Source organism: Danio rerio, chromosome 23, assembly GCF_052040795.2.
Source record: "Danio rerio strain M-AB ecotype USA chromosome 23, GRCz13ab, whole genome shotgun sequence".
NCBI lineage: Eukaryota > Metazoa > Chordata > Actinopteri > Cypriniformes > Danionidae > Danio > Danio rerio.
Genome location: NC_141043.1, coordinates 4,219,088 through 4,242,500, shown reverse-complemented (window position 1 = coordinate 4,242,500; position 23,413 = coordinate 4,219,088). Strand labels below are relative to the sequence as shown.

Here is a 23,413-nt window from a genome sequence, read left to right as displayed (position 1 = left end):
CGGTTTTTGCGAGATGCATCGATTTTTCCGAGATACAGCTTATATTTTTAATATAGAATGTATTTTTTATTTATTAACAAGTGTTGTCAACCTGTTTTTGGCGCATAATTTAATCGACCTACATAAAGTAAGCCTTAGCAACGGATTTGCGGATGTGTACACTTACACTACAACTCAGTGTATCAGGTGTGCGGATGAAGCTAGTGGAGCGCCCTCAGAAAGCGCGAGAAGCAAAACAAACATTTTATTCCCCACTGAGTTTTAAATCTAAAGTATGGCAACATTATGGATTTAAGGATGGACGACATGACAGGACAGATGCAATTTGCAAAATGTGCCGCGCATCTGTAAAATACGCGGGCAGTACGACTAATCTGATATCTCACTTGAAGCGGCGCCACGGTGTTGTTGTGAAAGCATCCAGTGTTTCTGCATCCCCGGCTTTCGTACTGCTTCAACCAGCTCCAAAAGTGGTGAGAAAAGCATTGAAATTTTTTTTTCTTGCGCAACAGTTCTGCTCGCTCTACGCCAATAACGAATGCTATTGCATTGTTCATCTGCAAAGATATTCAGCCTAGTGTCACGGAGAACGAAGGTTTTAAACACCTCCTCCTGTTAATTTTTATTTAATAATAATAATAATAATAATAATATTAATAATAATAATGATAAAAATAATTGGGTGTCACGGTGGCACAGTGGGTAGTTTGACCACCTCACAGCAAGAAGATTGCTGGTTTGTTATATTTTTATTAGCCTGTTGTTTACAGTGACAGTGATGTTTTAAAGCAGCATAACACTGCTAGTTCACGACCTTAAGTTTTGAATATTCAGTGGCAAAATATATCTTTGTAAAACTTGTTTTCATAGTTGAAAAGTTAAATCACAATTCTTGTTGTGCAATGCTAAATTTATTTATGTTGAAAGAGTGCAAATATATACATATTTTTTTATATATATTGCACTTATACATTCTGTTTATCTTGAAAATACTTAAATAATATGTGCTATATTATCTAAAATGGCCCTCTACTGTAAACTGACACTCTGGCTCTGAGAGAAGAGTCAGTTTGTAAAAAAAAGTCTTGGTTTTGCTTGGTTTATAAATAATCAAACTCATTCAATGGCACAGCATCCTCTTTCACATCATCTCATAAACTTGATCTAATTAGTTAGTGCTGAATTATCGCATTGTATCGTGATATGGGTGTGAATCGTATCGTGTTGCATCGCAATATGTCACAAATGTATCGCTAATATATCGGATCGTATTCTTTGAATCGAGATGCGTATCGGATCGGCATTATAGCTTAGATGCCCAACCCTAATATATATATGTGTGTGTGTGTGTGTGTGTGTCAGTGTGTTTTTAAGTGTGTATGAATGCATTTTATGTACTACTGTTCACTGTAAAAAACGCTTGGTTCCACACAATCGATTTGTGTTGGGGCAACATGAAGAAATTAGGTAAACTTATTATTATTTTTTGTACAGATTTAAGTGGATTGAACATAAAAGAATTAGGTTTTCCCCCCAAAAAAACTCGATTGAGTTGTTTCAGCTCATTTTAAGTTAGACGTTTGAACAAACAGCAAATATAATTTTGAGTGTGTCAAAAACACAGCAAAAAGTCTTGCTGACTTCATTTTTTTTGTTGAATCAAATAATCTTTTCTAGTCATCTAAACTTACATCAATCAAACCGACAAAAATATCAAGTTAAACTTTGTATAACTGATTTGAAACCTGTTCACCTTTATTAAAATAAGTTAAACCAAAATAAAAATGCATTGTCATTTTTTTTTCCAGAGTACACATCCTGAATTGTTAGTGTTAAAAGGTCATTTTACAATTTTTTTTTTTTTTATGAAAATGGCATCTGCTTTCCCGAGCTCTCTTACAAATTAACCAAAAACAAAAGCCAATGAACTGGCTGATTTGGATCGCCACAGATTTAGGCATGAGCTGCAGACTGTACCGAGAACCAAATGGTTTCTAATGTGTACAGAAGATTTTAAAAGAACTGGAAGTACAGAAAGCCCCTTTCATACAATTTGGCAACCGATTTACACCACATGCTGTTTGTGTGTGTGTTTGTGAAGGCAGGGTTCAGAAATAAGTGAAATCTCTGGCAGTTTGTGTCTTGCTTGCACACGGAGTTATATAAACCAAAACGTAAACGCCACTTTTTATTTCATGCCTCACAAAGCGACAGTTCCGGAATTAAAACCTCCCTTCATTTTCTCCATAGGGACATACAATTTGAACAAACATTAGCCATTGTTTAATATAATGTTTTTGTAGATTTATTAAACTACTTAAAATTGAAAAAATATCTTGATGTTGTCCGTATAATTAATTTGAGTCACCGACAATGCCTTATTGGATTGTATTTAGTTGCCAATTTAGTAGCCACAGCCATATCCCCCTGCAGGCCAAGACCGGTTACTCACTGAAGCGAAGCAGGGCTGAGCCTGGTCAGTACCTGGATGGGAGACAACTTGGGAAAACTAGGTTGCTGTTAGAAGTGGTGTTAGTTAGGCCAGCAGGGGGCGCTCAACCTGTGAGTCCTAATGCCCCAGTAAAAGTGAAGGGGACACTACACTGTCAGTGGGCACCGTCTTTCGGATGATACGTTAAACCGAGGTCCTGACTCTCTGCGGTCATTAAAAATCCCATGGCACTTCTTGTGAAAGAGCAGGGGTGTAACCCCGGTGTCCTGGCCAAAGTCTCACTATCGGCCCTAACGATCATGGCCCATCCACCGAATTGGCTCTATTACTGTCACTTGCCAATAGCTGGTGTGTGGTGAGTGCACTGTGGCAGCCGTCGCATCATCCAAGTGGATGCTGCACATTGGTGGTGGTGTGGAGAGACACCCGATAACGCCCCATTTACACGTGGCTTCAGCATCAATGCTTGACTGAAGGCATGTCAGAAGTTGGGGCTGAAGCGATCATCATAGCAGCGTCAGCCAATGAAATTCAGTCAACAATAGGCCACTGTCTAGCTGCTGTATTTGCATACGGAGATCTGATTGGCTGACGCTTCCGTCGGCGCTTGAAAAGTTGAGCTAGTCCCAACTTCTGCAGTAAGCAACGCCTCTGAATCGGCACCGACGGATCCACAATGCAGTTCGGCAACGCCTGACGTCACCCATTCAAAGTAAATGGGAATTGTTGACGCCCCGTGTGAATGGGTTACATCAACGCAGCTCGCTAACGCTGATAACGACCCACCACTAATTAATATATATATATATATATATATATATATATATATATATATATATATATATATATATATATATATATATATTTGTGTGAGTGTGTGTGTGTGTGTGTGTGTGTGTGTGTGTAATTTAGGAAACCAGTAACAATTGACTTCAATAGTAGAAAAAACTAATAATATGGAACATTTGTTTTTTTGTAAAGAAAGAAACTCAAAAGTTTAAAACCACTTGATGAAGAGTAAATTACAATTTTGGGTGAACTATCCCTTTAAATTAGTCCAAAATCTATTTTTAAAGTATGAATGTGTACGCTTATATTAGAATCGAAGTTTGTAATTCAGTTCATGGCTTATAATGCTTCAGCCTCTAGAAATCCCTATGGGAAAATGAATGGGAAACAACAAAGTGGGCAGCACCCTATATAAGCGATCCGAAGAACAAGGCAATTCTTGCAACATGCACACGTCCACGGCATTTCAACAAGGAAAAAATATATATCAAAATCTCTCATCACACTAATAAACAACACAGACACACAGAGAACCGAACAGTACTGAAACCAAGAAAGACCACAACTACTATTGTTGTTACTTAAGGACACTTAAAGAACCGTATGGTTTGATATGAACTACACACCGCAGTGGAAATGAGTAGATTTCATAAAGTCACAGGTGAGAGAAAACAGAGAGCAAACCACTCGAACATAAGGATAAAGCCCACACAGTGCTGAAAATGATTCTATTTCACAGAAGAATAGACTCCACATACAGGGTGGGCCATTTATATATACACACCTTAATAAAATGGAAATGGTTGGTGATATTAACGTCCTGTTTGTGGCACATTAGTATATGTAAGAGAGCAAAGTTTTCAAGATGGGTAGTGACCATGGTGGCCGTTTTGAAGTCGGCCATCTTGGATCCAACTTTAGTTTTTTCACTAGGAAGAGGGTCATGTGGCACATCAAACTTACTGGAAATTTCACAAGAAAAACAATGGTGTGCTTGGTTTTAACGTAACTTTATTCTTTCACGAGTTATTTACAAGTTTATGACTAATAAGATGTGTTCAATGTGCCGCCCATTGTGTTGGATTGTCAATGCAACCCTCTTCTCCCACTCTTCACACACTGATAACAACACCGCAGGAGAAATGCCAGCACAGGCTTCCAGTATCCGTAGTTTCAGGTGCTGCACATCTTGTATGTTCACACCATAGACAACAAAGATAGTGGGGCCATTCTTCATCAATGGAAACCCTTAAGGCCTCTGGATATTTGAAAATGCTACATGATGATGTGTTTCCCTCTTTATGCACTGAAGCTGGCACGTTCTCTGAGAATTTCCAGCAAGATGGTGCATCTCCACATTATGGGTGCCAGATCCGAGCATTTTTAGATAAACAGTTTCCTGAAAAGTGGATTGGTCATCGTGGGCCAGTTGAATGGCCCTAACGTCTCCTGATCTGACCGCCTTAGACTTTTATCTTTGGGGTTATCTGAAGGCAATTGTCTATAGTGTGAAGATACAAGATGTGCAGCACCTGAAACTACGGATACTGGAAGCCTGTGCTGGCATTTCTCCTGCGGTGTTTCTATCAGTGTGTGAAGAGTGGGAGAAGAGGGTTGCATTGACAATCCAACACACTGGGCAGCACACTGAACACATTTTATAAGTGGTCAGAAACTTGTAAATAACTCATGACAGAATAAAGTTACGTTAAAATCAAGCACACCATTGTTTTACTTGTGAAATTCCCAATAAGTTTGATGTGCCACATGACCCTCTTCCTATTGACAAAACAAAAGTTGGATTCAAGATGGCCGACTTCAAAATGGCAAACATGCTAACCACCCATCATGAAAAGTTTACCCCCTCACATATACTAATGTGCCACAAACAGGACGTTAATATCACCAACCATTCCCATTTTATTAAGGTGTATCCATATAAATGGCCCACCCTGTACATCCTGCATTCAAACCCTCTTATGATTTGTCATTAATCTAAAAAAACTTCCCAAAAGGCGGTTTTCTGAAGCTAAATCCACACTAACACAATGTCTTAACTGCAACTATAAGCGACGCCACCGCTGATGCATGAATAATCATATGGTAGCCATGATAAGCACCAGAATAATGCTCTTTAATAGTCCTGGGTGAGCATGTGAACCACTCTCGGGCTAAAATGCAGTAAAAGGCATGCAAGTCCACCCTCCACGCCTGCAGGGGGAGCCATCACCCAACCACAGTCCATAAAAAAACATTCGCTCAGAAATGATTAACCCACGATCAGTACTCAAATGCAACAAAAGAAAAACTGCTAGCATCATCCGAGCCTTTAGGGGGCGCTCTAACAAACCGCTTTACCTCTTTGCTACGAAGATTCTCCGGAAACGACATTCACGCACCATCCTGCTCTCAGTATATCCGAATGTAAAAATGACACAGCTAAGGTCATTTAAAAGCTACGTATCAACGCCAGAGTTGTGTAGAAGCAGTCCTCGGCCACCTCAGCCTCGTTATACTGGAGTTTTATAGCAGCGTATAGGACTGATGGGTTAAAGGTTTTAACAAAGGACGCTTCTCTCCACACGCTGGGTGTTTCATAAGAAGCGCAGAAATAATGTGGATAATCTGTCTTGGGGACACTTTTTTTTAAAATAAACGCTTCACCTTCTGAGGAAGACCAATACACAGAAACGTTTCCGTCATGCAGATATCGGATTAAACAAACCACACAAATCGATGAGTGAGGGATCTGTAACGCAGTGCATCATCTCTTATAGTCCTTCAGAAAACCTCTCAATCTAATGATCAAAATGAATAAAGAAAGATTCGAAAACTAGAGTTCAATTTTAAGATGCAGACAGGGAAAAACTTTGGGGGGGGGGGGGGGGGGGACTATCACCTGAACCATGTGGTACAACCAAGTTCCTTGGTTTGTTTCTGTGGTTCGATTCGCAGTTATCGATCCGTTTCTAATCTAAATGTAGAGTGGAAACAGAGCATCACATTTCGGGAACCTCCTGTCTTGTTTCCTTTTACGACGCTTTCGATTTCCTTGCTCTCGGCGATGTCTTGTCGTCCGGTTTCATGACTCCATTGACTGAACCCCCTGTCAGGAAGGAATAAAAGCTTTTAGGATCATGCAAAATCATTAAAGTCCTGTAAAAGGCAAAGAAAAGACTCACCACGAGACTCCTTCTTGCTGGGTCTGCTTTTGGGACTGACCGTTTTCTTCTTGCTGGCCTGGATCTGAGATTGTTCTCTCCACTTCTTGAGCTGGAAGTTGATGAATTTCCACATCATCCAGGCCTGGGTCAGGCAGATGGCTGACAGGCATGTCATCCTAAAAGTGATTTGATAGCATAATAATTTCAAATTTAGGAGGAGAGGACTTTAACGCGGAGTTCAGACTGCATGATTTTCAAAGTAGTCGCGTCACAGATGTTTTCACACTGCACGACTATCTGGGCTAGTGTTTGGTCGCTGCTTTGTTTACACTGCAAGATGGATCGGCGACAGGGGCTTTCACATTGCATGACTTTACAATAGGAAGAATCGCCGACAACTTCGTCCAAAGTCTCACAGCCAAAAACATGTAGTATATCTTTTGTTATTAACTACATAGCAAGAAAGAAGCCTTTAATGGGATGAAATTGTACATATTTGCTGACCTGGGTTTGAAGGGAATTAGCAATTTCTCCTCAACTTTCTTTTTCAACTTTCTGTATGAGACGTCAAACAGACACGGGTGCTCCTGTCAAACCTCGACTAGTTTTTCCTCCATTTCTTGGGTCCAAATAAACCAAAATGAGCGCTTTTAACTTTCCCCCTAGCCTCCCGCTGGCCTGTAGGTACACATAAACAAGTGAATGCTGCTCTCTCATTGGCTGTAGGCGATCGGCGATGTTATTTTCAGTCAAAACTCAATTCACACGGCATGATTTGAGTCATGATTCTCTCAGATCGCGTCTTTGATAGTTCCTACTATGTGATTGTCACACACGTGCACGAGCACCGATTTGCCTGTGATTTCAGGCATTTGTCGGCAATTTATCAAAACCTGTCGGCGAGCTAAAATCATGCAGTCTAAATTCAGCATAACTCACATTAAGTTAATCTTTGCATGCCGGAGTGTTCAGTATTTCGGTATCTTTAATAAAATGGGAATGGTTGGTGATATTAACGTCCTGTTTGTGGCACATTAGTATATGTGAAGGGGCAAACTTTTTTAAGATGGGTTGTGACCATGGTGGCCATTTTGAAGTCGGCCATCTTGGATCTGACTTTTGTTTTTCATTTGGAAGAGGGTCATGTGACACATCAAACTTATTGGGAATTTCACAAGAAAAACAATGGTGTGCTTGGTTTTAACGTAACTTTATTCTTTCATGAGCCCTTCACATATACTGTGTGTGGCTGTGTCTGTGGTCACGTAATGTACGTTTTCAGCAGATGGAGGGCTGTTCAGAAATGCTAGGTAAAACACAGTGTGGATGTGGATCACTTTTGTTCTAAAATGCCATTTTAATACGAAGACATAATGTAAACAGGGCCTAAGTGTGTATTTTTCGTGAGCAGGTTTGTGACGGGGGCGGGGCGGAGGATCGTCGATGCCAGCTCAGTATCGTGTTGCCTATTGGCCATCGGCGATGGAGGATGGCATCGTCTATCAGCCCAACCCTACTATCAAGCCGACCAATCACAGCTTGCGCCATTAGTTGACCACGCTTAGGCTGCGGCGGAGCATACGCATGCGCTTGACGCAGAAGTACAACACAGCTTTTAGTAACAGAATCAAAGGTTCTCTATCACATTTAAACATTTTCCATTATTTTACACTAACAACACATTCCGTTTAGTATAAATTATACATTTGTATATTATTCCAGTTTCAGGAAAATTAATATTGGAATATTACTGAAAATGTACCTGCAATTCGGGAGTCATATAATAATAGTTTAAAGAGGACCTATTATGCAAAAATAACTGTGGTTTAAACACAATTGTGTGGCAACAGTGTGTGAATACAAGCAGCTACTTATGGTAAAATGTATTACTTTCATTTTTTATAATCACACTTCTGCAGAAACACTTTAAATGACATTCTCCCTTTGTACATGTCATCAGAGGGAGAAGCTCCACCTATTAGTTACAATCTCTCCCTCATTGGCATAGGACATTAGTCTTGTTATATTATATATGTTAGATACATATATGCATCTGTAGCTCCGCCCTCTTTTGAAGAAAGCACAATCTCATTAGAATTTAAAGCGACGTTCACCAAAATAACACAATTAGGATCAAAGACTAAAAGGGTCAGTTTCAAAGAGTTATAGGGTATATGCCGAGCTGGTGCTGTTCCCATGCTGATACACTTCCGGTGACCTGTTATTGTGAACTTTTTTCCATTTTATACGGTTCCTTATACAGCATCGATGTTGTAATGTCATTAAAATACATTCAGTTAAATAAACTTTAGCATTTATCTGGTTGCTCAAGCGTAAAACGAGACAAAAAGCTGTTTACTCGCATGCGCTCGTCAGAATCGGCAGGCTAACGCAGAAGCTCTATTAAATATACTGGGGTAAAATAAATGCTCATATTATAAAGATATGGCGGGGGAAATGTAATTTAATGCAGTGCTTCTTGTACAATCCGAGACCCACTTTAAATCGGATATCACTCAGCCAGTGGAGATCGCTGATTTTTAAAGAAAACAGACCTTAAACGCACCAGATTTTGCACTGGCATTCAATTCGCCGGAAGCGCTTAACCCAGGTAACTGGCAAATTAAAAGTCCTAATAGCATGCTTCGGCATATACCCCATTAAACATTATCTGTGGGAGAGCTGAAACCCCATACACACTCTAGGGACATCAGAGACTTGTTTTACATATTGTAAAAAGAGGCATAATAGCTCCCCTTTAAATAAATACTTATTCACCCCACCTGACAGTCAGCACATTGAAGTTTCCTTCTGCTAAGGAGAATCCCTGATTATCTGTGCGAGACAGGCCAAAACCAAACGTCAAAACAGAAACGGTGAGCGTCAGGAGGCGGGTGATGACGAACAGCAGAGCCCACAGCGTAAACCTAAGAGGAAAAAAAAGCAGGACAATACCTCTGAACAAGACGTAAACGCTGAAAAACTGAGATCTCTGCTGAGGAAGCACCATAGATATATACACTAGATATTGCATAGGGACCCTGAGCATGCGTCAATAGCGCCGTCACATTGGTACAGTGCTCCCAGGACAAATGTCATTCAACCGCACTAGTCAAGACGGTGTTATTACGTGAAGATGCGGGACTTTAGCGCTGTCTACGGGTGTAGTAACGAGCAAACAAAGAAAACAAAGCACAAAGGCAGAACATTTCATAGGTTATATTATGTTTTTTTCTGTTTTTGTATGTTCTGAACTTTTGTGCTAAACAGGTAGCGTTATTGATGATAACAGTTACTTACTGCATTCACCATAAGGCAAAGCAGCTCCAACTCGCACTAAACACTCGGCTTATGCTAGTTTTGTTGAATAAAATCAGCAAACAATGCAAAAGAAATATGACAACGAGATGCTGCGCTGCCAGAAACTTGTATTATTGTCGGCTAACGTTAGTGAAAGAGTAGTTCGGGGGATTCATTCACAAGCGAATCGCTCCCTCCGTCAGCATGAGAAGTGAAAGCAGGAGAGGAGCTGTGTTTCAGAACATGATTAGATCAAATTTAACAGGGAGGGTGGATAGTACATTTCTGTACACACAAACACAAGCTTTATGTCAGGAATGCCCGTGCGGTCACTGATCCATCAATGTAGAAAAGTGATGTAAAATTATAATTTTCATAATTTGAAAAAAAAATTACACACTAACATCCAGGAAAACTCCTGATCATAGATATACGTGTATATGTGTATATCTCTGGCTTTGGATGGCCACAGTCCTCCACTGAACCTTGGTCCCGCATTCATTTCAAAGGAGCGCTACCCTGTAGCAAGATGGCGGTGCTGTTGACGCATTCCGTCCAGTAGACAACAATAGGCCAGGCGACATCTAATGTATATATCTATGAGGAAGCACAAGTGTCTGGGGTGATAAAGCAAGCCGTTTATATAAAACTAAATGATGAGTAGAATACAGAGATAAGCACATTGATTTGAAAGACAGGAAGTAAACGAACCCTTTCTGTTTGTTCTCGTCACTGAAGTAGAAGAGTCGTGAGGCGTGAAACAGCAGCTCCACCAGGTAATGTGGCACCAGAAGGACTAGACCCAAACGATGGAGACTGAGACAGGACAAACGCAGTTAAGAGTCACTCTTCAATAATTCAAACACACATGCCATAAACATGTGCCTTATGAATTACCCACTACTGCTGCACTCATTCACTACATCCTGTCTGGAACTTGATTTTCTTTTTCAAATATTTCCCAAGTGCTGTTTAACTGCAAAGTCCCTTTAATGCCCCATTCACACGGGGCGTCAGCATCAACGCTTCCTATTCACTTTGAATGGGTGACGTCAGGCGTTACCAAACTGCATTGTGGATCCGTCGCTCGCTGCAGAAATTGGAACTGTCTCAACTTTTCAAGCGCCGACGGAAGCGTTAGCCAATCAGACCACTGTATGCAAATACACCAGCTCAGACAGTGGCCTATCTCTGCTGAAAAATCCAGCTTAAACTAGCCTAGGCTGGTTGGCTGGTCGACCAGGCTGGTTTTTGAGGTGTTTTGGCCATTTCCAGGCTGATTTCCAGCCATTTCCAGCCTAGTCTTAGCTGGTCAGGCTGGAAAATGAGCAGCTAAATCCAGCTAAAACCAGCTTAACCAGCCTGGTTTAAGCTGGACATAGCTGGTTTTGGTTGGGCTCCCAGCCTGGCTAGGCTGGTCAAGCTGGGAGATGACCAGCTAAGACCAGGCTGGAAATGGCTGGAAACCCCTCTAAAACCAGGCTGGTCAACCAGCTAAAACCAGCCTAGGCTGGTTTAAGCTGGTTTTTCCAGTAGGGATCGCTGACTAATTTCATTGGCTGACGCTGCTATGACAATCGAGTCAGCCCTAACTTCCGACACACCCTCTGTCAAGCGTTGACGCTGAAGCCCCGTGTGAATGGGGCGTCAAGAAAGTCGTTTTCCCAGTCTGTTTGAATGGGGAAACATTAAATTCTCTAAAACTGTTTGTCAAGCTAACTAATACATATTTTTTATATTTGGAATCATCAATAAATTCTCTGAAAAGTTTGTAAAGCAAGTACTTGCTAAGATTTCAGTGCGTTTGCCGACCCCAGAGAATTCACAACAACTGCAGAAACTGTCTTAAAAACACAAGTCTGGTTTAAGCCAGTTTTACCAAGGTTCAAGGTCACAATTTGACCACTTTTTAGTCATATTACACAATAGTGAATTTTATACAAAATCATGGCGTACAAAACAGTTTCTGGAATTGCTGCATCTGTTCAAGTCCACCATTCAAAGTCTATAATTTAGCATTTGAACCAACAGTAGACCTACACACAGGCCTATTATTATTATTATTGTTGTTTTATTATGTTTGAGCAATAACAATAATAATAGCCCACTTATATTGACCTTTATTTTAAATTTACACAATCGTGAGAAAATCGTGATCTTTATTTTAAGCAAAAACCAAAATAAAACATGACTCATTTTCGTGCAGCCCTAATCTCCACAGTTGTTTCTGAAGCTACTATTATTCCAGGTTTCTTCAGCAAGACCACTATCCTGTCTCTTGTAAAAATATAAAAAAAATAAGTGAAAACTCACTTAAGGACGTAGGCACCAGTGATGTGGAATATATAAAGGCAAATGTAGTAGAGCTGCCGTGGAATATCTTCCTGAAAACAACAAATTAAAACATTTTAAAATGAATTACATAAGTGGCATGGTGAACAAGAGTGTCAGGAAGCAAGCCTCACCTTTCGTACTTTCTGAAAATACAGTTCAGGAAGAGCGTGAAACCAGTAGGCAATCTGACAGATGTAGAAAAACTTCACCTGGAAACTGAGAGACAGAAACACGACTGAGAATGAGAATAATTCACATACAAAATATTAAGACATATACAGTAGAGGTCTGAATTATTAGCCTGTGTATATATTTTTTCCCAATTTCTGTTTGAAAGAGGGAATATTTTTCAACGCATTTCTAAAGATAATAAATTTAATAACTCATTTCTAATAACTGATTTCTTTTATCTTTGCCATGATGACAGTAAATCATATTTTACTACATAGTTTTCATGCTAGTATTCAGCTTAAAGTGACAATTAAAAGCCTAACTATGTTAATTAGGCAAGTTATTGTATAACAATGGTTTGTAATGTAGACACTCCAAAACAATTTTGCTTAAGGGGGCTAATGATATTGACCTTAAAATGTTTAAAAATGAATTAAAAATGCTTTTATTCTAGCCAAAATAAAAAAAAAATAAGACTTTCTACAGAAGAAAAATATTATAGGAAACACTGTGAAAAATTCCTTGCTCTGTTAAGGCCTGGGCAGATCACACAAATGTCACGATTTCGCCATGATTTCCTTGATATAGGGTTATCGTGGGGATTCGTAAACGACAAATGGGCACAATATTCTATCGTTTCTTTTTGTGTAATGTGGCATAGTTCATGACAACTGATACCATGCCTGCGAAGCCTCACGACATCATCGCAGAAAGTCTAGCATGTTTCAGTTCCGTCATGTGAGGGGCACTCTGCAATAGGAGCACATCATTTTTTCGTTTATATCAGCGGGTACTGCCATTAATGCACTGGACAGGTAATCAAAAAATAGGCTGTATATTTACTTATGGGTGGGTCACGGGTGGATGAGATCAATCATTAGTAATACAAACCTTTCTAAAATATTAAGAATGTTTAAGCAATTTTATCTGACAGACTGGCACAAATATGCAGACATCTCCATTCTCACAAAGAGTGTCTGAGTTCTCTCATCCTTCCAACAAAGTTTGTTCTTCCAAGGTCATCTGGGAACATGTTCAGCGCTGCAAATACAGTGCAAAACATTTCCTGCTTATTTAAATTTGTGATTAATAGCTAAAACTGTTTAATAAAAGCTTAATAAAAACGGTGATTATTTCACTTTAATTTAATTTAGGCTAGATTATTATTTTATTTAACAAACCAACACAATCTCAAGGTAATTCATGCTTTGAAGCATATAGCGGACTCGTTTTGAAGTGCTTCACCTCAGATGTTATTTGTTATTCTTGTTTATAGATAACTGACCAACAAAAGATACATTAAAATGAAGACAAAAATGATAGCGAACAAAATTTGTTTCAAAAAGATATTTCTTCCAAGAAGAGTGTACAAATTATATTTGTGTTTGTGCCCGACCACTTCTCAGTTGTGCGGGTGGATGATTTGTTTTGCTCTAACAAAAACAAATCGCATAATCCGACATAGTGACTGAAAATAGTGTGATCTGAACAAGCTTTAAACATAATTTGGGAAATATTTAAAAATTACAGGTGGGTTAATAATACTGAGGGTTCTAACGAGTAAATCGAATAAAATTCCTTTCAATGTGACGAACTATTAAGTTTTTAATATTTTACTACAAAATGATTATGTAAATTAATTAACTTTTAAGATTAAATATTTAAATTTAGTTTATGGACGATAACAATATGCCGTTATTTGGTCGGAAAAACTATGTCATCTAATTTTATTTATTTATTTATAATATAATTAATTGTAAACTAAATAAGACAACATTAAGATCCTGAATTATTTTATTACACTCGATTCTACAATTAAGACAATCTAAGTAATGTTTCTTTATGTATGTGGATGCGTGAATAAAGTCATAGGTTTAACCAATTATTTTTATTAATGATACTTCAGCACCTAAACACACAGTACGCTGCACAGAGGTTAAAATGACCGTTATGTTATATTAATAAAGTAATGACTGGCGAGGGGAAACTAAAGTGTTGAAGTCTATTAGAGTGTATGGCAACATTTGAAGTTGAGAACATTTGGAGTTTACGTGCTTCATTCGCTCGTGAAATTCACTTCACAATAGATGCGGATTCGCGTCATGGCCGGGGCTTCTGTCTGCCCGGTGACTCTAGCTTCATTGCTAAATCTGCATTCACACTACGAGAGTGATGCCCAAATCGACTATTCATTTCAACAGAGAGTGAGCAACGTCCGGCGACCACAGTCTACACAAGCATCTTATTGAACTTTCAGAGTTCAGACTATTTCACACTCACGCCATGTGGATGTGCGGATATCCTTCCCAAAGGAAAGTTGGATTCATCACAAAATCCTCCTGTTGATAATAACGATAAAAAAAAACAGGTGTATTGGTTATTCTGTGAAAACATGTGTATAAAACAGTGAGGTGCAGCGCTCTTACATTAGTGAGGATACTGCAGCCCCAGATGAAGGAGAACAGGTAGAAAGTGGCCAGCTGTCCAGACTCGTTGAACTTGCTGTGTTTGGTTTTGGACAAGTGGAGCCGACGATTGATTTTCTGTCAAAGCAGAATCAGGTTACAGCACTGAGAGGACTGTCGTGGAAATCTGCTTAAACGACTTCAGTCAAACAAAAGTTAGGGCAAGGCAAAATCACCTCTACAGTTGACTGAGACTGACCTCAGAACTTGTCTTAGGCTAGTTGTTGCTCACTGAGCAAGCTGCCGATGCAAGTATTTCTCTTTTAGCTACTCAGACTGAAAAGCAGAAAGAGTTAAAGAGGGGACTCACGTCGAGTATGTACTCCTGAATGAGGGCGTGGAGAATAATAGCGATGAGCAGGTAAAAGAACACGGTTGCGATGTCCTTGGCGCCATACTTGTAGAAGTTCACAGGGTCAGGCTTGTCCTCCACATCTGAATCAAACACAGTCGCCACAATCAAAGTCAAGTAAGAGCAAATGTTAAAGGGGCTCTATTTTAATGATCTAGGTGCAAAGTCTAAAGCATATTTTGCAAAAGCATTAAGGGCATGTCTGAATCCACTTTTACTATTTTAAGGATGGAAAAATACGCTCTGCGCCCCAGCGCATGGTCTAACAAAGTTGTGCTTAGTCTACTAATGAGTTATGGGTGTGTTTTGAGCATAATGTGCATAAACCAATCAGAGTCTTATCTCCCATTCCCTCTAAGAATCAGTTGTGAATCATGGCACGTTTGCTATTCACATGTCACACTTTGTAAAAGGAAAAACTGAACGCATTACTAGCGAGAAAACTGTTAACAGACCATCTGCAGCGTGAGAATAAAGAACGAGCCTCCTCCAATCTGCCTCTTTACTTTCTCTTTACTCCTTTACTTTGGTGGAGTGTTGTATGCACTCCGCTGAAGACATCCATTAGCCTACATATTTAACTTTGTTTGTTAAGCGCAAAGATTGTTTCAAACTATTTCTAAATTCAGTTCTAATTTCAGGCAAATTAATAAATGAACATTAATAATGAAGTGTGGTCAAAAAACTGAATTATATACAAACACACGTCCTATTCTTATGTCCCATATGATGATGCAGACTTCTCCAAAACCTGACAGCTGGACAAATCTAAACTTGTTTTTATTTAAACAAATATAAATATGCATATAATAAATAATACTGCTAATAATAACAATATACAAATGCAAACTGTCATGAATAAACTGAAAAAGCCCCTTGAGATGAAGGCATGGAGGCAGTGTTTTTTGTAGAAAATAATAATTTTTGTAACATTTTAATCCTGTAATTTTTTTCATATGTAAAGAAATGCGTGTATTGCTGTACATCTTGTGTGTAATAAGCAAAGTGTAAGCGTTTGGACCGTATAGGCACATAACTAATGCGCTCTTTGCTGGACTTTAGACCTGCTTTTAGTTGGTCAATGGTGTCAATTTTAGTTCCTCAAAATAGCAACAATGCACCTTAACACACCTCCTTTCTAGACCAGCACACACATGAGTACACAAAGTGGCGCAAATGGATTTGCTATTTAGACAACGTAGCGCAAAACGTGAAAATTACTGTTGTGCTGGTCTGAAAATGGCTTATTGCACCGGGTGTAAGATAGATCCCTAGAGCTCCAAACTGGGCTCCGCTAACTGTCTCAACTAGATCAGAGGTTCCCAAACTTGACTCATGACAACAAAATCCTCTGAGGTGGTAATAAATATATAAACCTTACACACTGGCGCACACATAGCAATTGGCCCAAGTCTAAACATAATTTAATTTTGAAGAACGCCACTTGGAGACCATCCTCCATGTTCAGTTGTGGCCTGTATTTATTTTTAATGTACATGAGTGTCATAAAGGTGTTATAAAGTTTAACCTGGTGCCATAAAAATCAATGTGCTGTGTCTTTATTATAATGTAATGAACCCAGGGGTCGCAAAAAAATACAAATAAAATAAAAACGAAAGGATGATGGCTTTTTATTTGCATGTTTTTTAATGCAACTACTATATTATTCTTCTGTAGGTAAAGGTTAAATATGGTAATTCTAATAGTTAATATAATTCTAATAATTAAATAAATTAGATTTTTGGAAATCACCAAGTGACCTCCTCGTCACTGGCCCGCAACCCCCACTTTGGAAGCCACTGAACTAAAAAATAAGTGGCATTTCAACTCGTTACACAGTGACATTTCTCTGTGAGAGTGGAGAAATGTCACCAAATAAATGCTTTTGGATGACTGGAACAACTACAAACATCATCTGAATGAAAACAAAATCAGCATAAAGAGTGAAAAATAATATATATATATATATATATATATATATATATATACACACACACATGCACACACACATACGCACACACACATTGGCACACACACATATGCACACACACATATGCACGCACACATATGCACGCACACATACGCTCGCTCACACTCACACACACACGCACGCACGCACGCACGCACGCACGCACACACACACACACACATACACACACACACACACAGATTTGCATAAAGCAGTCTGACTGGTTGCTGCTTCCATTGGCGTTTGAAATGTTGAGAAATTCCCAACTTCTGCTGTGACCAATGCTGCTAAAGTGGCACCTACGGTTCCACAATTTAGTTCAAAGTGAATGGGAAATGTTGACACTGACGGCCAGTGTAAATTGGGCATAATAGCCACAAGCTGCTAATATTTTAGCACCCAATGCTTTCAATTTTGAATCAAGATGTCTGTGTGCTAGAATCTGAATGCTTCAGACAATTATTTGACAAGATTTTGTCAATGACATAAATTAAAAGGGCACTTATTATGCAAAGATTACTTGTATAAGGGGTTTAAACATGGTTGTGTGGCAAAAGTCTGTGAATATAACCAGCTTCTGATGCTAAATCTATTACTTTTATTTTTTTTATAATCAAACTTGATAAATACACTCAGCAGAAACACTTTGATTGACATTCTTCCTTTGTACTTGTCATCAGAAGGTCACCAATTAGTGAGCATCTCTCCCTTGAGGACTATAAATGTAGTTTTAGATGCACAAATGAACGCTGTAGTCTCCATAGACTGCCCACTTCTGAGACGCTTCTTTTGACATTTTCAGTTTTGACTTTTTCAGCCACTATACTGATGGATAGGCCTGTGTAGCCCCGCCCTTTATTGAAAATAGCATCTCATTTGAATATAAAGCGACAGTCGCCAAAACGAGCATACCAGTATCCAGGCTTTGGGTGACATTGTACTGCACTGTGATGAACATGATGGCAAATTTGGCTGTGACCTGCAATAAAGGAAAAAAATCTGATCAATACATGTACAAACAGGCCGTAACAAAAAGTTAAAAATCACTTCACTTGTAACACATCATATATTTCTTTGCCATTCTGATACAAAAGCATCACTACAAGTACAGAATCATAGATTAGACGTTTTAACATTTACCAAGATCACTTAGGATGCTTTTTTTTGGGAAAGAGGCGAATTGTACAACTGTCCTAAAGTGAAACTGTTGAAATGTACAATTTTTTTATGCATACAGCCAAACACTGGGTCTGGCGGGAGCCCTTTTAGCTTAGCTTAGCATATATCATTGAATCAAATTAGACCAGAGGTTGGCAAACTGCAGCTCACTGATCACTTACATCCGGCCCGTGAGGGAGTCTTTAAAACGCTGCTCCTGAGTAACAATTTGGTTTCAGAATTCGTAAATAATGATGCAATACAAGCAAACACCATTTGATGGCAGTATTGTACGCAGTACAGTTTGTGCAACCAAAATTAGAACACACTCTCGAATATTAAGGGTCATTTCAAATCTGTAGTTCGCTTTATTTGGTCCGGACCAAGGGTAATAAATGATACATCGTAGCATTTTCTGCCATCTTTGGGTCGTTTTCACACCATACTGCTAGCTTTGGTCCGAACCAGTTGAAAAAAAACAAAATGCAGTCATCTGACAAAATCCTCATCTGTCATTGGCCAGATGTTGTTAAACATAGTTCCCAAACTGCTTATCGATTGGTCAGAATTCACGTGTGGGAAAATGCCAATGACCTCCCACAAGTAAACAAACCCACAGACACAAAATGTCACATTTTACTATGGATGGAAGACTGCACTGACTGATTGTATCCCTGCTTTAGACAAACTATACATTTCGAAATGCGGCCGCGGCTGGAAAGTAATGTTTTAATGCATCGCTCGTCACTTCAGGAGGAGGCGTGAATAAATTTAGCTAAACTACGACATGCTCATCTTGTGGATATATTACCAACAAGGTAACGTTTTCCCTCTCTCCAAAACCGCCTACTACTTCATCATATTTGAGCAAGACGCTAATGGTCTAATCCAATTCAATGATTTATGCTAAGCTAAGCTAAAACCTGAGATCAGCTGAATCAGGGTTTCTGCAGGTTTCAGGATTTTAAAGACATTTTTAAGACCATTATGAATGGAATTTTAGACCCATAAAAGGCTAAAGATTAAGAATTTTTTCAAATAGCCCAGATGGAAAATAATTTTATTTGCCCTATCAATTTTTTTAAATAATTTAATACATTTAATAATACAATAATACATTAATATTAAAAAAAAGTTTAAAAAAAATCTACTTTTATTTTTTAACAAAAGATTTTAAATATTGTGTATTTTTTTTACAACATGAACTTTCTTTAAAAGAAAAGAAAAACGAACAAATGATTTTAAAGTATTAAAAACTATAGTAAACTAAATCTATGCACAACAATCTGTCCAGGTCAGTGTCCTCAGCACTAAATACATGAAGAACATTTAAACAAATGTTATTGTAGGGAAAATAATTAAACCATTATGATTAATAAAGTTAAAAATTACCTTTCTAAATAAAAAGTTTAAAGTTTTGTTGAGATGATTGTTGATGATTCTATGGGTTTTGGCAAGACCTGTTTTAAAAAATATTTAAGGTCTACAACACAATACTTCAGTATATGTAAGTCTTTTTAAGGCCTAAAATTAGGATTTTGAGATTTAAGACATTTTAAGACCCTGCAGAGACTCTGTGAATGGATTCAAAAATTGTTAAAGTCAAATGTTTACCACTAGGGGAGCTGTAAAATGAGCATATTTACAAAAAATATATATGTAAAGAACTTTTTCCCCTTAACACAGTTTAAATGTAGAGCAAGTCCAGACAGTGTAACAGCTCACATTGGTTTTGTCTAATGACTGTCAGATGGTTTCACTTTTTTTGTGAGGAAGCAAAGAAAAAAATCACATGGCCAGGCACTTTTACGCTTCCTTTATTTAATGTGTATATGTGTATAGCAGTAGAGAGAAATATAATGCAATATATCAATTTCTGTACGTGTTTCACTGATCTCTTCCAGGTTTGGTGCTGTGACCAAATTTCTTCAAGTACAAAAAGAGATAAGTAAGCATAAATAAATAAATAAGTTAAATTAATCTTCACCATAATTCAAAGACTCTCCAAGCCCTTACTCAGAAGCAGGTGCCAGCGGAACAAATAAAACAGTAATGCCAATTTGATGATCATGTTTTATATAAATGATGAAATAACCCAAAATGTAACATTGATGTTTATATGTTGGTCACACTTTACATTAAGGTTCATTAGTTATTGTTAATTAACGCATTTTCTTACATGAACAAACAATGAACAATACATTTTCTACTGTATTTGTTCATGTTAGTTAACGTTAGTTACTGTAGAAAATACAGTAGTTCATTGTTAGTTCATGTTAACTCATGGTGCATTAACTAATGTTAAAAAGCATGGACTTGGATGGTAATAATGCATTAGTAAATGTTAAATTATGATTAATAAATGCTGTACAAGAGTTGTTCATGATTAGTTCATGTTAGTAAATGCATTAACTAATGAACCTTATTGTAAAGTGTTACCTATATATTTTTATCATAATTTCACACACAGTCATGATATAACATCACAATAAACTATTTCCTAAATGATATCCTGCTTCTGAAAAAAAATATCCAAAGATGCTGTTTAAAATTGTAAAGTAATCAGTGTTTTTGAAACTAAAGCCTGGTTTATACTTCTGCGTCAGGTGACCGGCGTAACCCACGGCGCATGCAACGCACGTGGCTGTGCATTTATACTTCTGCGCGCTGTCACTGTCGGTCTGCATTAACACTTCCGAAACGCTAGTTGGCAGTGAGGTGTAAATGTTCCTCTGTGTCGAGTTTCTTCGCTGCTGTTTTGCTTTTCCTGAACACTTCCGGGATGTACAAGTGGCTCAAACTCGCTCATTTTGAGGCAGGAACCGGCGGACGTGCAACAACTTTAACTATGAGGTAAACACAAAACAAAACTTTCCATCCGGAGCTCCTTCACGGGACTCCACACTTGTAAACAATCGCTCGCACCATTCGCGCGACTCTCGGTCCCGCCCAGACTCGTCAGCGCTACCAAGCCGACCAATCACAGAGCTTGCGCTACGCGTCGTTGCAACGTGTAGTTAAATTTTTTGAGAGGTGCACGTCAGCAACGGCCACGGCGAAGGGCTATGCGTCAGCGCCGTAGCATACGCCGGCGTTTGACGCAGAAGTATAAATCAGCCTTAATGAAGACAGCAGAAGCCAATGATTCAATTATTTGTATTCAATACTTTATTAGTATTATAATTTTCCATTTTCCATATGTGTAACGCCTGTATTTTGGCTGTTTTTTGCAGTCCACTTAGAATTCAACTTGAAAATAATTTTTTTCTTTATTTGCATTGATTGTTTTGAAATTCAAATGGCATTAACATGCCTGTGTTTTTATTTCTGTAACAATTATGGCTGTCAAGCCAGGATCTTGATGGTTTATTGTGGGTATGTTGTTAACATGAAGAAATCTGTGTTACAACATCTGTCACTCATCGTGCCCAACAAGACAGTCATCCATAAAAACCTCTCAGCCAGATACACATAAGTTCAGGATTATCTTATAGAACTGCTGACTATCTGGAAATGTAGATTTTTTTATATTTTGCACACACAAAAAACGCAAGTGACCAAGCAAAGCCTTAAGCTCTTACTGTTGAATTCAATTGAATAGAAAGCTATTATTCGAGTAGAAAGCTATTATTATTTGTGCACATTTACTTAAATTGTTCCTTAATTTTGTTGGTCACACTTTACAATAAGGTTCATTAGTTAATGTTACCTAATGCATTTACTAACATTAACAAACAATGAACAATACATCTACTACTGTATTTGTTTTATGTTAGTTAACGTTAGTTAATGAAAATACAGTAGTTCATTGTTAGTTCATGTTAACTCATGGTGCATTAACTAATGTTAACAAGCATGAGATTGGATGTTAATAAGGCATGAGTAAATGTTCAATTATGATCAACAAATGCTGTACATGTGTTGTTCATGATTAGTTCATGTTAGTAAACGCATTAACCAATGAACCTTATTGTAAAGTGTTACCATTTTGTCTCAGTCATTTCAATAATATTTTATAAAGTTTTTAAATTGTTTTGTTTTCCAGAGACAGTCCTATTTTATTTATTTTCTGAAAGAAGATTCAGTTTAAACGAAAGAAGTTGAAACAAAAGAAATCCATAAAAAATAGTTGACTTGGTAATTTAAAAAAACATTTTTTAATAAAATTTGCATTTCAGTTTCATTTAAAAAAAATTTTATTCCAAATATCGTGATACATATCGAATCATGAAAATTATATCGTGATACACATTGTATCGTGAGCCGAGTGTCTCGTTACACCCCTATGGTTGCACTTTGATAGTCATTGGCCGCTATTATGATATCCCAATTTAGAATTTGCAAATACCTTTCAGAAATTATATTATTAAAGAGAAAGTCTGAATATCCGAATATAAAACCAACTTTACCTCTATCCCACATTTTACAAACTTATATTTTGTTGGCGATGAATCATTTGACCAGTAAATAACCTTAAATGGGAAGAATACGGCTTTATACACTGATTAAATATCTTTACATTATGTTTTTAATTTATGTTAATCACAATTGTGCTGCTGATGGAGTTATAGAATTAGCTGAATAGGAAACAATAATTATTTGCTATATGAATGCTATATGAAACTAGTTAAATGTTGATCCCAGACTAATTTTACGTTACTGTATGGTAATAAAGAATCTGGAATGTGCTGCTGAACACATCATGAGATGATGAGTTTAATAGGAAACAACCTCAATCATGATGGACATGCAGTATGATGCAGATTTAATGATTCTTTTCAGTCATTATGAGCATCTACGAGTAAATAATAAGCTGATGTTTGCAGTGGAGTGTGGTGTGAGGTGAGTTTAATGGGGAATAGTAACCTCAAACATGAGTCCCAGCAGGATGATCATGGCCACACACGACACCATATCCGCGTGATTCTGGATGACAAACTCATGGCTGAGCACCGGCGGACTCTTGTTCTTCTTGCGGAAGCCCATCGCTCTTATTAATCACTCCTGGTCACTGCAGAGGCTCGCAGGGAAAAAGCAGATCTCGGGCAAATTCACACTATTCTGTCATGAAAGCCCCACTACATTCACACCCGCTTACGATCTGTGCCGGAAGCTGTGAAGCGCCCTTCAAAGGGCGCCGCTGCTGGTGGAGTGAGTAATGTCGTAAAAGTCCCCTTGTAACGTTTAAAAAAATTAAATAAATAAACCAATAAATACAATTATATATATATATATATATATATATATATATATATATAT

The 23,413-nt window shown here is 38.1% G+C and overlaps 2 protein-coding genes across 5 annotated transcripts in view; both read right to left on the bottom strand.

Moving 5' to 3' along the window:
* raf1a (Raf-1 proto-oncogene, serine/threonine kinase a) overlaps positions 1–23,413 on the bottom strand; it is a 778,989-nt gene that overhangs the window by 578,523 nt on the left and 177,053 nt on the right. The gene's annotated exons all lie outside the window — the stretch shown is intronic.
* zgc:113278 lies at positions 3,417–23,329 on the bottom strand. 3 transcript variants are annotated; one of them, XR_015522812.1, is made up of 12 exons: positions 23,021–23,271; positions 17,909–17,975; positions 14,986–15,110; positions 14,637–14,753; positions 14,491–14,549; positions 12,171–12,255; positions 12,019–12,089; positions 10,417–10,521; positions 9,189–9,332; positions 6,424–6,581; positions 5,085–6,347; positions 3,417–4,360 (listed from the first exon to the last, which is right to left on the bottom strand). XR_015522812.1 is itself a non-coding variant. In NM_001014341.1 (11 exon segments), coding segments are annotated over 11 exon segments (1,125 nt in total). In that variant the 5' UTR covers positions 23,141–23,329; the 3' UTR covers positions 5,970–6,273.